Raw genomic sequence first — 18,245 nt, forward strand, 5'->3', positions numbered from 1 at the left:
CAAAATGTAGGTGCTCCCACAATTTCAATTTTCTCAGTAAATGGTTGGTTTAACACATTATGAAACTATACTATACAATCAATATGTTGAAATAATTTTGACCACCCCATGTAGACAAATTCTACATCTAATCTGTCCTTGCAAGTACTTACTTTACATTACTGGCAATCCAACACCTTTCATGAATACTTTAAAAAGGTTTCATTTCCCCATGTGGAAGAAACTTCTTGCAGCACTGAATACACTGACATACTCTGCCTATCCAAGTTCTGAAGCCAGATTCAGAAACCCTTTACTGTAGAGCTCTTACCATTGTCCTTCCCTTGCTTGATTTCTTCAGCTGTTCGATCAATCAGCACATAAAGGGACCAGACGACACAAGAAATGGCAATGATGTGGAATGTGACTGAACACAGAATCTTTCTTTTCTCACTTGATGTCATCTGAAGTTTCTCCCACTGCAATGACAAACCCAATATTATATTATCTTCCTTGAAATACATCCATACCTATATGTTCTTAGTACAGGTGCCATTGTATTAATTGACAATCTGATTAAGTCATGTACTGTAGTCCTTGTTACAAGCATTGACACAGCAGGTGAGGCAGCTACGTAGTTGCTATATCTAGTATGAACAAACTTCTATTATGACCTTGTGAACAGGCTGGCTGGTGAACCTGGAAGAAGATGGACACGCAGTCAGTACTACAGGGTATGAAAGTGCTGCTTGCACACATTTAAATCATAAATAAACAAAATAAAAGGTTTGAACAAAACAACACTTTATAAAACAAAAGGCACATTGGCCAGAATAGACAGACAAAACAAAACACTGTATAAACAAGTATTGTGCTGGTCCAGATCCACTGTTAACGTTCCTCCTCTGAACACACTCTCCTCGATCAGCCAAAGCTGTGGGACATGTGACCGTCTCCAAATTAGTAATAAATTAATCAATCAATCTGGAGATGGTCACATTCTGCACGAGTTTAGCATGGATGGGGAAGTTTAACCCCATCCATGCTGCAAAACAACTAACAATAAAAATAACATGTTTTTACACATCTAAACAATACATTTTAAATAATAATACAACAAATAATATAATACACACAGGGGTGGGGTGTACCCCGTTACAGACCTATTGTCTAATATGTAACCACTCTTTTTTTAACATCAGTTTTCTTTTTTGCTTATGTACTGTAGGAAAAGTCTGTTTTTATTGAAGTGGGGTGAAAACAGAAAAGTAATTATTTTGGTAAAAAAAAAGGAATAAACAATGTTCTTGTGCCACAATGACAACCCAATACAATACTTTGTTACCATATTAGTGTAAGTGAGCTGCCAAGCACAATATTATTTCCATATCATTGTGTTTCCATTGCAGGTTTATTTATGTTTTGTTTTTTTTCAGGGAAAATACTGATATTCCAATAGTATCCCATTCGTACAGTATATTTAGGTATTTTCTGTAAAGGCTACAACATATTAACTTCCATTTTTATCGGTGTAACGAGATTCAATTAAACATTTACAAAATGGAATACCGAATTTGGTATAACTGCATAAAACATATTGTAGTTTTATTAAAACGCATATGACATATTTACTATTACCGGTAACTGAAGTGAAAAGTGCCATTTTTAACAAATGCCGTGGGTCATTTTTTGCTGGTCATTTTAAGAAAAGGGCTTGTAACCAGGAGGTCCCCGGTTCAAATCCCACCTCAGCCACTGACTCATTGTGTGACCCTGAGCAAGTCACTTAATCTCCTTGTGCTCCGTCTTTCGGGTGAGACGTAATTGTAAGTGACTCTGCAGCTGATGCATAGTTCACACACCCTAGTCTCTGTAAGTCGCCTTGGATAAAGGTAAATAAACAAATAATAATGATAAATAAACAAATAATAATAATAATATTCCTGGCAAATGCTAGATAAGTTCACTTACTTTATTTGCTTTATCCACTATGTACTTTGCTGCCATCTATCTGCAGTTATGCTTACTACTTCATCTATCATTTGTGTTTATTTAATTCTTGTTAAAAAGACAGATATTAAAGATAGCTATATTTTAGCAATTCCTGATGTGGAGGATATTATAGTTACTACATCTACATGTATATATGGACCAAACATGTTAATAAAACTAGTACTTATTATTATAGTTTTAGTATGTTAGGCTAATATTATCTTAGGGCCTTCTTACCCATTTTAAATCTACTCTAAATTTACTCTTACCTCTTAAGTGACCAATTACATACATATCCTGCAGCATACATTTTGTAAAATATAATAACTGATACACTTGCTGCTGGTTTCGCAGACCCTGATTATCCCTTATTTGGGATTACCTGATGTTACCTTTGCGGAAACTACGGTGCTGGCATAAAATTGCTTGGGCTATATCCACAAGTGTTGTTGCTTATCAAAGGGAACACAATGATGCACTAAAAACAATTACTAGAATGTTGTGGTAAAAACCAAAGCATCCCCATGGGAACAATGTAAGGAGAATATCATCTCCGAATGGTCAGTTTGTTAATATAAAGAGAAAAGGTAGATATGAAAATGAAGATCTGTATACTTGATTAAGTCAGTGTGTAAAATAATGTGGCAGTGAAATGGTACTTGATAGAGACAATCACAAAATATAGCGGTGTAACAAATATTAAGAGTGTTTTGTCTCTTTACACCAGAAATATAAGTCACATGACCTATCAAGCTTAGGAGGTCAATATCATGGTTACCAACACATTTATTTGTTTATTTAGCAGATGCCTTTATCGAAGGCGACTTACAGAAACTGGGGTGTGTGAACTATGCATCAGCTGCAGAGTCACTTACAATTACATCTCACCCGAAAGACGGAGCACAAGGAGGTTAAGTGACTTGCTCAGGGCCACACAATGAGTCAGTGGCTGAGGTGGGATTTAAACTGGGGACCTCCTGGTTACAAGCCCTTTTCTTTAACCACTGGACCACACAGCCTCCACATTTAGCATACAGCTTTAATATAACCCTACAAAGTAAAACCACAAATGGTCTCTGAAATATGAGGATTTGGCACTGCGGTAGAGACAGCTTTATAAAACTCTTACCACGAAAGGGTTCATTTTTCTGGGACGATATAGACTTGAATTTGACCTAGAGTATCATAGAATACAATTGTATATAAAAAGGAATCCATCCAGATGGTCTTTATCTATTTTGTGTACATCACTGCGTTTCCCATAGCGTGTACGGTGTCAGTACCAGAATGCAGCCCTATAAAAAGCATATAAGAAAAGAGCCTGTGATTCGCACTGCTTTTCTCTAAAGAAGGTCATCACATTCATCATGTTGTCTCCAGAATGACCTTCCCTGATACACAGCTGCAAAGTGCAAGCAGCACAGGTTAAACTATCCACTCTTATCCATCATCTTGGGATGAACATGACAGTGTGTGTACTGGAAGCCATGTAGCACAGGGATGCAAGTGTTGAAGGGTTTGTATCATACCAGATCTCCCCCTTTGGGCTTTTCTCCAAGACTATACTGAAACACATGGGTTGATAGTAAAAGGATTGACACAAATAAGTCCCTCAGCATGTGCCTATCTGGCAGCAGTAACGACAACTGTGCAATGGCTAACGACAAGAGTAATTACTTCTCCTTTTTGGTAAACACAGATAAGGACTTTCACATGAACACACTATATCTAGGAAAATCAGTTTATATTATAAAAGCTAAGGATCGAATGACCGGAATGATTACTTTATATGGAAAGTGCAACACAGAATTCAGCTCAAAGAAAAGTATTTAAACTCAGTTAAAAAGTAGCATGTTGCTCACAAACTCTGAAAGCCCAAGGGTGCCACTCCTTGACTGAAGGAAACCACAAAGCCAACCACTGCTGCAGATGCTATATGAGGTAGAAGTGGTCACAGCTTGAGAGACAAAGGACCTTGGGGGAGAGAAGCCGAGCGACTGCGTGCTAGGGTGAAAGAGATGCACTACTGTGTATTAAAATGGACTGTTCAGAAGAACATGTCTAAGTCTACTGGACCACAAGGGAGAGTTAGGCCACACTTGTGGTTGAAGAATTAAAGAAGAGGACAACGCATAAGGAATGTGTTGTTAATCCCGTTGTAGAGTGAAGAATCATCGTGGTTTGTACTTCATAGGACAATTTAGCGGATCAAGTTCTTCAACCAGGCAGCTATTGAGTCAGTGTTGCCCTAGGGCTGTTGCGTATAAACTATGCTACATTCTCCACATGAAACCTAATTACATTAAATACAGTTACATTGAAAGCCAATTGAATAATTTGTTAGAGTTGCATAGTTTGTGAAAAGTAACTTTTAATGAACCTTGATAAGTAACTAAGTTAGATTACCTCATGTATATGAAGAGCTTTTAAAGTAAAGTTGCTATTATTGAGATACATTATGCTAGTAATTGTCTTTGATGCATAACACACACTTAAGAATGATTTCTGACTTTTGAGATTTATGTTCTTTAAAATTTCTGTATTCAATAAACTGCTGCTATTAATGAAACTTTCCATGTGTCTGGTGTGAGTGTTTATAGTAAATCATCGATCTTGCTGAACTTAAATAATATTTTAATTGGAATTAGTCAACTTAAATAATATTTCAAATAACAAATGAATCAATTGTTTCTACAGGACCATATGCTAACTTTACATGTCCATGAAGTCAATAGCCAAACTGTATGTTGATCTAAATGTAGAGGTATACAAAAGGCTTTAATAAAATTAAGCTATTGCTTATTCAGGTTTGGTATAGGTTGATCAGATAGGCTCCTTAGACTAGTGTCCCAGCACATTTCCAAATAATCAGACTCATCATTAATATGGCAGTAAACAATTAATATTTTTAAGACTGTTTAATCACACCATTAGCGTAATATTTCAAATGCACCAGCAATTAGTAAAGTTATCAGTGCATTTGTGCTGTATTTTGGTTAGTTTTAGCAAGCATTTAGCACATTTCTGACTTTTTAGTACTTTATTATATTAGGTACTTTGTAAGTAGGTGTACTTATAAAGTACTTCAGAAACCCCAGAAGTATGCTTACTGTATAGAGTAAATACATATTCGTAAAAAAAACTTGCCATTTAGGGATATTTTTCATAATAAATTAAGCAATAATCAATAAATTAATTCAGCTCTGCCCTCTACCATCAAAACAACCAGTATTTGTTGAAATACTGTAGTTGTTGAAACTTTTTCCAGGTATGAATATAACATGTTGGACCATAGGAACCAGGAAGTGTTAATGGATTCAAGTAATTTGAATGCACACGTCAGACACTTTTTACATCTCTTGTATGTTCTGCAAAAGGGTTCTGAAGTGACTTTCTTGGTAATTTCTTCTGATATTAGAGATTAGGAGTCTTCTTCATCTTCATTCATAATCTGTTCTTCTGTAACTTAAATGATCATTTAAGCTTCTCTGCATTTTGTCATAATTTCCAGCAAAGTGGGTCAGCTCTGATTTCAACTGTGCTGCATCCACACCAGGCATAAGTTGTACAATGTGATCAAGAGCTCCCTCTGGTAAGCCCTTTCTAGAGATGTATGCAAAGCTCTTTGGATCAAAGCACTGCAAGTCAGCATACAGTTGTCCATGTGGAGAAACGCTTCTGTTAATGCTATGAGTAACAAAGTCATACATCACTACAAAAGTCTGAATTCTGTATCTATCCTCCGAATTATGTGTTGCACCTTCATCTGAAGTACATTCATAAGGCATGGATTTTTTCTTCCTTTTGCAGCACTCTGGCAGTTCAGTAGTTACAAGGATTTCATTATGCTCTTCAACATCAAGAATGCTGTGCCAGTTTGTACTCTCAAATTTCATGTTTGTGTCACAGACAAACTGATTTACACGCATTACAAGGTCATAAAAGTTGTCTCTTTGCTTTTTCAATGTGTTTGATGTTTCTTCAATCTGTCTCCAGGCCTGAACAAGATCAAGGCTGGATGTCTGCAAGTACTCTGAGATGGGCATGATCTCACTAAAGATGTCCTGAAAAATGAATGCAGTGAGAATGGTTTCATACTTCAGGAAGGCATCTAACATGGATTTTGCCTCAGTTCTGGTGGCTGCATCATGTGACTTTGAGTATACCAAGATTGCAAGACAGGTAATCAAATTCACCAATAATGCAGACGAAGAAGATTTTACACCAAATATACTTGTAAGAGCAGTTGACATTCCAGTCCAGCGTGTAGCTCCAGTGAGTTTCAATTTCTTTAATTTTTCTTGCCCAACTTTCTTTTCAAGCTCAGATGTCCATATGTTCATTCTCTTGTAGGTTGCTTTGAAGAAAGTAGCAACCTTCTGAAGCAAATTGAAAAGAGATACAGCTTCAATGCATGCTTTGGTTGCATTTAGAACAACCAAGTTGAGCACATGTGCATAGCACCAGACATGGACATGTGTGGTAGCTGCCTGTGATAGTTTTGCTTGAAAGCCATTATACCCTCCATGGCAAGCTGCAGCTCCATCTGTGATGTCTGAAATGCAGTGCCTGATGGCTATGCCTAACTTGTCAAATATGTCCTTTACAACATCAAACAGCCTTTGCCCTGTACCGCTGTGAGAGGGTACTACTGCAAGCAGTCTCTCTTTTACCTCTCCATTTAGTATGTATCTAATAACTGCACACTGGTCAACAGTGCAGATGTCCTGGGTTGTATCTAACTGTACAGAAAAGATATTTGCTTCTTTGATTTCATCTGAAATAGCCTCTTGTAACATATCTTTGATTGTATATATCAATTTATTAACAGATTTGCTCATCGTGGTGAAAAGGCTACCTCTACCTCTGCTTCCAGAATTTTTGTGCTCTTTAGACTTTGCAACAACTGTATTCAGGTGCTTTGCCAGTGGGGCATCATACTTGGACAACAGCTTGACAGTTTCTAAGAAGTTTCCAGGATTTATTTCACTGTTATCTAAATCATATGCTGCATCTCCCCTGTGCCCTCGAAATGCAAGGTTCTGTTTACCAAGTAACTTCACAACAGCAATAATCCGGTACATCACAGCTCGTCTGTCAGAAACATCCCTTTTTCGCTTATCTAGCATGGAAGTGTTCACGTGGGACAACATATTGCACCCACGCTTAGACATCATAAATGCCTCAACATTTTTTTCATGAAGATTTGACGACTCATGCACTGATACCCTCTGGTGTATGTGTCGCCAGTCATTGCAGCCATAAACAAATGAAGATTTGCAGTGTCCATCACTGTAAAATAAACATATGTTGCACAATATTTTTTCTTCTTGATGTGAATAAGACAACCATTTTCTTGCAACTCTTCTTCCATCTAGGAATTCCCGTTTCTAAACAGCACAATCAAATGGAATGCCGTCTTCTGGCTGTGTTTTGAAAATAACTCATGTTGTAGTTCAGGTTTGGATGGCTTCACAAAAAGACTGATACCTTCCAGCACATGTTCAAAGAACTCTACGTCTTTAGGTTCTTGTAGGAGGCTGTGTGGTCCAGTGGTTAAAGAAATGGGCTTGTAACCAGGAGATCCCTGGTTCAAATCCCACCTCAGCCACTGACACATTGTGTGACCCTTAGCAAGTCACTTAACCTCCTTGTGCTCCGTCTTTCGGGTGAGACGTAATTGTAAGTGACTCTGCAGCTGATGCATAGTTCACACACCCTAGTCTCTCTAAGTCGCCTTGGGTAAAGGCGTCTGCTAAATAAACAAATAATAATACTGGCTCAATGTGATCAGCATCATTATTATGAATGTTTGAGGTTTCCTAAAATTGAAAATAAATACAATTTACAATTAAAAAGCTAAAAGCAAAACTCGTCTGAATACTAATTATTCTCGCCTGAATGGTAATTATTTTGTGACACACTGCTCATGTTATATTTTTTGTATTATGATTAGCGCTCTGGAAAATTCACGACTTTGGGGTAGATGTAGGCCTATGCAATCATTGCAAACTACATGCAAACCAGTCGGAAGTCTAAACAACCGCAACACAGTTAGCATCGTTTTAACGAATGCTTTGCAGCCGCAGTTCTTATTTGCGCTTTAGCCTTAAATAAATATGTAATTCTGGGCATTCCTGTAGAAAATCGCAAAAACAGGGTGCAAATGAGGGGCCAAAAATATTGTAATACAACAGTCATCATGAACAACTAATTATAGCTTTGAAGAACTATAATAACTGGGTCACGTTGTAATTCACCACTATACGTGGGTGTGTAGATCATATCATGCCACTTTCTAATGAGAAAAAATAGGAGCCATACATTTGGGAATAACAGTGATAAAAAAAAGACTTTGAAACTAAAATCTTGTAAAATAAGACTCACCACATCCACCTCAAGAGCGATGTTGTCTTCTTGTGAAATTTGCCCAACAATGACATTCTGTTTGTTACTGTTGTCTGATGCAGAAATAGTTTTAATGGCTGAAAAGATGCTGTTTATAGCTTTGCTTCCTTCTGCCGAAATCTGCAGTCTTTTTAGTTTCGTTTTCAGATTTTGGCTTTCTTTCAGTCATTTAAATTATTATTATTTTTTTTATTTCTCTGGAAATTAAATTCATCATTCCAATGTATTCGCCTCAACTGTGCTTATTACGCGCTTCTGTTTCTTTTTTTTTTTTTCAAGCCCCTCCCCTAACACACTCTCCTCAGTTGGTGCGTGTCTGGGTCTATATTACTGTGCTGATCTTCCGGCTTCAAATTCTTTGATCTGAGGTATAATTTAACACAAAGATTTTGCAGGCCCTTCATTGTTGCTGAGGGCCCCCTCTGGGGTGGGGGAGGGGTGCCCACCGGGCATATGCCCGGTGTTCCGGTAGACCAGTCCGCCACTGTTGATGGCATACCATTTGTAACTGATAACAGAGGTTCTTACCAGTTCTTCATAGATTCCATACAACACTGGAACCATTCCACTGTTGGGCTAGGAAAAAACATGCACAAACTGCCCAGTTCTCCAAGAAGGTGGTATTTTATATCCATGCATCATAACTAGGGGTCTACTTAAATCACAGTAAATGTATGTATTTTTCATGGGTATGTTGCGGAATAAAATTAGGATTTCGCAGACATTTCGTTGACCTGTTTAAACATTAAATAAACCTAAGTAGACAATATTTCAGAACACTATAAAGCCTAAAAATAGTGGTACTTGCTTCCTTACTAAAACATAGTGCTGTCATTTGTTAAAAGCAAGCATGCAGCATCCCCCTGCAGTTGACTTGCCCATAAATTGAGACTGCACGTTCTGCAGAGAAAAGTGTAAATTCCGACTGGAATTTCTCACATATGTCATGTGCTGCTAAAAAGGAATTTAATTGGTTACGTACCACTTTCTCTAAGACTTTAGATAGAAAGGGGAGATTTGAAATAGGCCTAAAATTGTGGATCAAGGGTAGGTTTTTTTAAGCAATGGTCGTACTACAGCAACCTTGAAAGACTCAGGAACAGTGTCAGATGAGAGAGAGCTATTAATTATATTTAAGACGGTGTTATTTATTTTAGAAAAAAATATCTTTGAGCAATTTAGTAGGAATGGGGTCTAAATCACATGTGGCGGTTTTAGGTCAGTAAGACCTGGTTGATTGATTAAAACGAAAGAATCAAAGGTGTGGTTTGATAAAGCAGGACCCAGGCAAATCAGTGTGTCTTTATTGCTGACCGGCCTGTTTAAGTTGTCAGTAGTATTAGAAATCTGATTGTTGAAATGGTTAATAAAATCATCGTTGCTAGCTGAAGGTAGTGTACCCAGAGTCAGTTCTTTCTGTTGATTAGTTAGTATTTCTATTGTTTTGAATAGAAAACAGGGATTTTCTTTGTTTGTTTCTATTAGGTTTGAGTAATTAGATGATCTTGCTTAAGACAAGGCTGCCTTGTATTTCAGAATATTATCTTTCCAAGCGAGAAGGAAGACTTGCAGTTTGTTATCTTTCTATTTACGTTCTTGTTTTCTGCATGTACGTTTAAGTGTACGTGTAATTTCATTCAACCATGGAGAACATCTTGTAACAGTAATTATTTTGTTTTTAATAGGCACTATAGTATCAAAAATAGTGCTCAAAGTGGTATTATAGTAATCCACCAGCATATCCACTGATTCTGCCTGGATGGGCGCTTGAGTAAGCAGTGCTTACAGAAATAAATCAGTAATTTGTGAGTTAACTTCAAAAAAACGCACTTATTTTTTAATAGAGCTAGGTATTGATAATTCAAAAAGAATGGCTGAGTGGTCAGATTGTGCAAGATCTGTAATTATTAGATTCTGAATATTTAAACCACAAGTGAGAATTAAATCTAAAGTATGACCATGCATATGGGTAGGACCAGTAACATGTTGGGAAAACCCAAATGAATCTATCAGTGACCTAAAAGTCCTAGCAAAGGGATCTAGAGCCGCATCACTATGTATATTAAAATCACCCACTATTAAAATTCTATCATGCTTAACAGTCATTGTAGATAATAATTCAGCAAATTCAAAGAGAAAAAGAGAATTTGGTCTGGGTGGTTGGTAGATTACTATGATGTAGATAGATTGAGATTTTTTTACAGAAGCAGTAACCATCACTATTCTCCAGGTAAAAATCGAGTTCCTCACCAATGGTCATCTTCACACATTAAATATCTTGGTGTGTTTGTTTCCCGTAAATTAGTGGATACTTATAAGATTAATTACTCAACAATAATCAACACCATGGAGTATGACATCCACAGGTGGATGACACTGCCCATCTCTTTGATGGGCAGGGTTAATATTGTTAAAATGAATCTATTACCAAGATTGAACTACCTCTTTCAGGCTCTGCCAATCCCACTCCCTCTTGTTGTTTTCACAAAGATGCAAAGTCTGTTTTCACGTTTTGTGTGGGAGGGTAGGACTCCCAGAGTCAGAACTACTGTTCTTAATTTACCTTATAAATTAGGGGGTCTAGGCCTACCTGATATTAGGCTATATTATTGGGCAGCACAACTCAGACCTATCCATGAATGGTCTGGTAACTGTCTAGCCTCTTGGGTAAAGATTGAAGCCTCTGGCATTTCACCCTACAATTTGATGTACCTGCCTTATTTTGAGGTTAAGTGTGTTAAAAAAATAAAAAATAACTGACAATCCAATTATACTTAATTCAGTTTGAATTTGGGAGGTAGCACACAAATACATGAAATGGAAATGTTCCCTTTCACCTTTTGCGCTTATTTGGAAGAACCCATCTTTTCCATTGATATTTAATGATGGTACCTTTAGGTCTTGGTCTGACAGGAGTATACAGGAATTCAGACACTTATTTCAGCAAGGATCACTTTCCTCTTTTAAAGATTTTGATAGCCCTAAAACTCACTTTTACATATTCTTACAAATAAGGCACTTTATTAACACAGTTCAGAAATCTTTGGATAGACCTGAAGCCTCAAGCTTAGAGAAGGTATTTAAAGAGTCAGGGAGCTCATCTAAACTTATTTATACACTGTACTCAGTGTTGGCTGAGACAGTACTCACCATCTCCGTAGACAGTGGGAGGAGGATGTACAGGAAGAAATTAGCCTGGAAGACTGGTCTCTTATTTGCAAAAATGCTCAATATTGCTCTTATAATACAAGGCATAAACTTTTGCAATTTAAAATAATACATAGGGTTTATTATACTCTGTCTCAGCTACATAAGATGCACCCTGAGATATATGAACTATGTGGACGAAGCCAGACAGAAAAAGGATCTTTCCTTCATATGATGTGGAGCTTTTGGGAAAGAGTGATTGAGGTAATTTCACTGTGTACCGGAACAGAATTCCCAGTCTCCTCTCGGCTATGCTTATTGAGAAATCTCGAGATGGGTGATTGCATCCCTGTCCTCTCTCTACATCCTGTCCCATACTCTGCGTCTCACTGGATGGGTAGGTGGGACTGGTCTTCTCCTCTCTCCCTCCTTACTCTTTTCTGTCCCCTCCGACCTCTCCTCACTCTCTGTTAATACCTTTGAATTTCATGCAGTCCAACTAACCTATCCCTGTCAACTCCTGCTAATTGTACTGTACCGTCCCCCTGGGCCTCTCGCTCACTTTCTAGATGAACTCGACTATCTACTCTCCAACCCCAGCCACTCTGCCGGATTCCTCCCTCTCCGTCACTCCTTCGACTTCTGTCTGTCTCCATCCCCTCCTACCCACAAAGCTGGCCATCAACTGGACCTCACCTTCTCCAGGGCCTGCTGCCCCTCCACCCTCTCTGTCACCCCCCTGGACCTCTCTGATCACTATTTCATCTCCTTTTCTCTGTCTCTCCCCTCTCTTCCTGCTCCTCCTACCCCCACTGTCACCTCTCGCCGTAACCTCCACTCTCTGTCCTTGCCTCCACTGCTCTCTCTCATCTCCCTCCTATTGACTCCTTCTCACAAGTCTCCATAGACTCTGCTACCTCCACCCTCTTCTCCTCCCTCACCTCCTCCCTCGACTCCCTCTGTCCCCTCACCTCCCAACCTGCCCGCCCCTCCCCTCCCCAACCCTGGCTCTCCTCTGCGCTCTGCTCAGCAAGAATCACACTGAGATCTGCTGAAAAGAAATGGAAGAGAACCAAACTCCCTGCTGCCTTAGCCCTTTACCGCACTCTCCTCTCCTCCTTCTCCTCTACTCTCTCCTCTGCTAAATGTACTTATTTCCAATCTGTAATCCAAGCCTCCACTAACAACCTATGTATATTATTCTCTACCTTCTCCTCCCTCCTAAACCCTCCTCCCCTCCTCCTCCCTCCTCTATCTCCTCTGATGACTTTGCCTCCTTCTTCTCTTCTAAAATCTCAGATATCCGCAAACTCTTTAACACCTTTCCCTCCCCGCACCCTCTCCTGCTCCAACCCCTACACCCACTGCATCCCCTACTAACTCACCCTCCTTCTCCACCTTCTCGCCCCTCTCAGACTCTGACCTCTCCTCCTTGCTCCAGGGTCACAAACCCACCACGTGTGCCCTGGACCCCCTCTCCACTCACCTCTTTTAAGCTGCTGCTCCTGCTCTACTTCCCTTCATCTCCTCCTTTCTCAACACCTCTCTACTTTCTGGTCTCTTTCTCTCTGCCTTCAAACAAGCCTCTATCACTCCCCTCCTCAAAAAACCTACCCTCCAGAGCTACCGTCCTGTCTCCCTCCTACCCTTCCTCTCCAAAACCCTCGAACGGACTGTACACCGCCAGCTCTCTGCTTTCCTGTCCAACCACTCTCTGCTCGACCCTCTCCAATCTGGCTTCCGTGCTGCTCACTCCACTGAAACCGCCCTCCTGTCTGTCACCAACTCACTAAACTCTGCCCGAGCTGCCCCTCTCTCCTCTGTCCTAATTCTGCCTTTGACACTGTCGATCACTCTATTCTACTATCCTCTCTCGCTGACCTGGGAATATCTGGCACTGCTCTGGCCTGGTTCTCCTCCTACCTCTCCAACCACACTTACCAGGTGACCTGGCGTGGAGCAACCTCCACACCTGACCCTCTCTCAACAGGAGTCCCCCAAGGGTCAGTCTTGGGTCCTCTCCTGTTCTCTCTCTACACCTGCTCCCTGGGCCCCCTCATCGCATCCTATGGTTTCTCATACCATTTCTATGCTGATGATGCTCAGATTTTCCTCTCCTTCCCCACCTCTGACTCCATCATCCCATCCCGTATCTCTACCTGTCTGTCTGCTATTTCCTCCTGAATGCACTCGCATCACCTCAAACTCAACCTCTCTAAATCTGATGACCTTTTCTTTCCCTCCTCCTCCTCCCCCTCCTCTGATCTCTCTATCTCTGTTCCTCTGGAATCTACCACACTCTCTCCCTCTTCCTCCGCTAAGAACCTCGGAGTCACCCTGGACCCCTGCCTCTCTTATTCCCAGCACATCTCCACTCTGGCACGCACTTGCCGATTCTTCCTGAGCAACATCCGAAGAATCCGACCCTTCCTCACCAACTACGCCACCCAGCTCCTGGTCCAGGCCTTGGTATTCTCCCGCCTAGACTACTGCAACTCCCTCCTGGCTGGCCTCCCTGCGTCCGCCAACCGTCTGCTCCAGCTCATCCAGAACTCCGCTGCTCGCCTGGTGTTCTCTCTGCCTCGCTTCTCCCATGCAAGTCCACTACTCCGCTCACTCCACTGGCTCCCGATCACCGTTCGCATCCAGTTCAAGACTCTTGTACTAGCCTACAGGTGCCTTGACCAGACTGCACCCAGCTACCTCCAGACCTTCATCTCTCCCTACACCCCCACTCGACCTCTCCGCTCCGCCTGCACTAGAAGACTGGCTCTACCTCCTCTATGCTCCCCTGCCTCCAGAGCCCGCTCCTTCTCCACCCTCGACCCGCAGTGGTGGAATGACCTTCCTACCGATGTCGGGACTGCCCAGTCCCTGACCACATTCCAGCGCCTCCTCAAGACTCACCTCTTCAGAAAGCACCTGTAGAACTCCTCTGTTTTTCCCCTGGGACACATATCACCCTTCCTTAAATGCGCTTTAATTACTCTTATCTGCCCCCTATTTTACTGCATTTAATCCTGTACTTCAGAGTACTATAATCTGCTAAGTGTTTATTATTATTTGTTTATTTAGCAGACGCCTTTATCCAAGGCGACTTACAGAGACCAGGGTGTGTGAACTATGCATCAGCTGCAGAGTCACTTACAATTACGTCTCACCCGAAAGACAGAGCACAAGGAGGTTAAGTGACTTGCTCAGGGTCACACAATGAGTCAGTGGCTGAGGTTTAATCTGTAGTATTTTGTATTTAATTCTATCCCGATGTAACTGACACTGTTATCTGCTGTATTATTGAATTATATTTTGTCACACTTGTACTTGCTTGAACCAAAGTCATTGTATTCATCATTGTTTTTATCTTGCTTTTAATTGTATTATTACTTGCACTGTGATTCTTGAAATGTATTTGTTTACGACTGTAAGTCGTCCTGGATAAGGGCGTCTGCTAAGAAATAAATAATAATAATAATAATAATAATAATAATAATAATAATAATAATAATAATAATAGCAGTTCAGTGGAGATCTACTGAACCCCCAACAATAATGCAATGGTTCAGTGAGTTGTCTAGTTATATATCCCACTGGATCGTATTTACTACAATCTGAGACACAAACCAGAACTCTTTTAAAGGGTTTGGTCTTCACATATGTCTTGGCTAAGAACAGGGGGACTTATTAGATGAACACTCTCAAAATGGTAATCATTTTAAAGTAGATGGCAGCGGGGGACCCTCTCCTGGTTTGTGGGGGAGTTGTTTTTTTTTTTTACTTTGGGTGGGTTTATCATTACATGCTATATATTTTTTTGTTTGTTTAATTACTGAAGTGTATGATTTACCGTATGTATCTGTCTGAACCTTATTATGATTTGTTTTTGTTTGCAGGGAAGAAAATAAAAATATATAATATGCAAAAAAAATAAATAAATAAAATGTATATAAGAAGACAACTCCAGAAAGTAAGTTGTAAATCTTAGCCTGTCAGCCAAGGAAAGAAGATTAGATGACTTTAAATAACACAGGTATGTATCTTAGATATTTGCTCAAAAAAAAAAAAAAAAAAAAAAAAAAAGGCAAAATAATAATTTGTGATAAAAAAAGCAGTTATTTTTTTCTTCACAAGAGAGCGCTATTGAATCTCTTCACTGCTAAACAATATTGTACAGTTTTTGATTTGATTGAAATAAAGAGTTCAATAATGCTAAATAACTGATGTTCCTACAGCATAACAAAGCAGAAATGCAGAAACACATTAGCCAGGAATAATACATGAGAGAAAATATATATATTTCATTTCTAAATTATAACATGCCAAAGCTACTCAACCTGTAGGTGTTTATTATTATTATTATTATTATTATTATTATTATTATTATTATTATTATTATTATTATTATTGTTCCCCTCCTTTGTGTGAAATATGTTTTTACGATTGACTGGAATAGCTGTAGGTTTTGTCTACGACACCTTACATGTAGCAGTGTTAATGTATGCAGTCATGGTAAACATTCTCTCAACAACTGGATATTTGCCAAATTGTCTGAATGTATTAGTATGACTAGGTGTGGAACTTAACAAAGATGGGACAACAGTGTTTTTTTCCTTTTAAGCAATGTATTTTAATATATCTAGGTTACTATTTTGAAGGAAGTGCAAAGGTGATTCCTTTTTTTCTTCCTTCAGAAAATCATTTGCACTTGCTTCAAAATCGGTCGAATGAATGGGTGTATGCATATTCTGTAAATAATTTAGCATTTTTATTAACACTGCATGCCTTCACTTTGCATACTATATAAACCCCTTTCTTAAGTGTTCTTCTGATATTTGTGACAGATCTGAAGCCCTCCATGCAACATGCTATTTTGAGAAAACACATCTAATATCTGTGGTTGGATGTGAATGTATAAACAAATTAAATACAAGAACAAGCTGGACTGTGTTTCCATGGAAACTCTGACAACCGCATCAGAAATCAAAGAACACAATGCTGCAATGCCAGGGACAGAACGTATTCCAAATTATCTTAAAAGGGAAATCAATCCCTCAGCATGGCTATCTGACCCCTCCAGTATTAGCTATCACTTCTGATCATATATCCTTTGGTGAATAATAGATGAGTAGGTAAGGTTATTCAGATATCACAAGTACTGCAGTAGCACATGGATTCATCGTGAGACTTGATACTGTTGGCATTATAAATCATATATGGGAGCACACTGAAGTACTTGTATTAACTTGTTAATTAGTATTTCAATTGCTGTTAATGTTTTGGCAACAAGTTAGCACTGAAAAGATACTGTATGCAGTCACTTTAATTTCTAGAAACGGCAGAACTGCATTTTAGTATATTCTGAATACTACTTGGGTCTCCTTTTATTATCTTAGAAATGCACCTACGATTATTATATTTCTTAGCAAACACCCTTATCCAGGGCGACTTACAATTGTTACAAGATATCACATTATTTTTTTACATACAATTACCCATTTATACAGTTTGATTTTTACTGGAGCAATCTAGGTAAAGTACCTTGCTCAAGGGTACAACAGCAGTGTTCCCCCAACCTGGGACTGAACCCATGACCCTCCAGTCAGGAGTCCAGAGCCCTAACTATTACTCCACACTGCTGCCCTACAACCAAGGTGTCCATGTTTTCTAATATTGATCTTTACCTGTTATTTTTGCTGTAATACTAAAACTTTTTTGACAAGAATATGCCACTGACTTACTCCCAGTCAGATTCACTGACTCATCCTTCTCAAATCACCACTTGAGGACCAGAAAAAATTCCCGCTTTTTTTTATTTATTTTTTTTAAATACAAAGTACATTTGCCAGATCATGTGTACAATAGTGGGAGAAAACAAATGTATTTTGTGTGATGTTTGACTTGATAAGCTTTTTAGGTGGAATTGACCTTAAGGTATCTTTCTTGTTGTATTATTATACAGTACTTTTAGGTGACGTATGATTTTCAAGCACTCTTAGTTATGAATTAAACTAAAATTAGGTTTGTTCTGGTATAAGTACAAATTATAATGTTTGTCTAATTTTGAAAAAAAAAATGAGAGAACAATAACAATGAAGCAAAATGTTTGGCCAACAAAACTACTGCTGAAAGATCTCTGTTGTGATACCGCTTATATATATATATATATATATATATATATATATATATATATATATATATATATATCCTGGTAAAAGCACAGCAAAATGGGATAAAGCACAGTGAATGCATGGGTAAGCATTGTAAAGCCCAAAGAGGTAAACCATGACAAACCATGGTAAACTATGGTCAGTGCAAAGTATAACCATTGGGACTGCATGCAAAAAAAAGCAAAATTACAGTGTAAAATTACTGTGGTAAACCTTTATAAGGGATATGTTACTGTTAATACACACACTGTAAAGTTAAAGATTCAAGAGAACATGTGCTTGCACATTGAATCGGTCTTCTCCTATTGTATTCTAAAGGGAACTGGGAAATTCTGCTCACCACAAAGGGTACTGTTTTTGCTTTATCCACTTCTTGTGGCAGTTGCATATTACTCATATTCTACTGCTAAAATACTAATAAAAATACTAGGTTAAACATACTGTAGCATTAATATAGCAATAGCAATTTGGCAATAATATGAATTATTATCTTGTAACACGCCAGAGCAATGCCATTCTCCCTTTAAAATAACATTAGTTTATCTATAAAAGTAG

General features: G+C 38.9%; 1 protein-coding gene across 5 annotated transcripts in view; it reads right to left on the minus strand.

The window, feature by feature from the left end:
• The window catches only part of marchf1 (membrane-associated ring finger (C3HC4) 1), a 136,839-nt gene that overhangs the window by 2,325 nt on the left and 116,269 nt on the right, over positions 1-18,245 (minus strand). For all 5 annotated transcript variants that reach the window (XM_034013705.3, XM_034908724.2, XM_059002562.1 and 2 more), the window contains one exon: positions 311-458. In XM_034013705.3, the coding sequence (XP_033869596.2) occupies positions 311-458 (148 nt within the window). The remainder of the gene's footprint in view (positions 1-310; positions 459-18,245) is intronic.

This window comes from Acipenser ruthenus, chromosome 2 (genome assembly GCF_902713425.1).
Source record: "Acipenser ruthenus chromosome 2, fAciRut3.2 maternal haplotype, whole genome shotgun sequence".
In the NCBI taxonomy this organism is placed as follows: Eukaryota; Metazoa; Chordata; class Actinopteri; order Acipenseriformes; family Acipenseridae; genus Acipenser; species Acipenser ruthenus.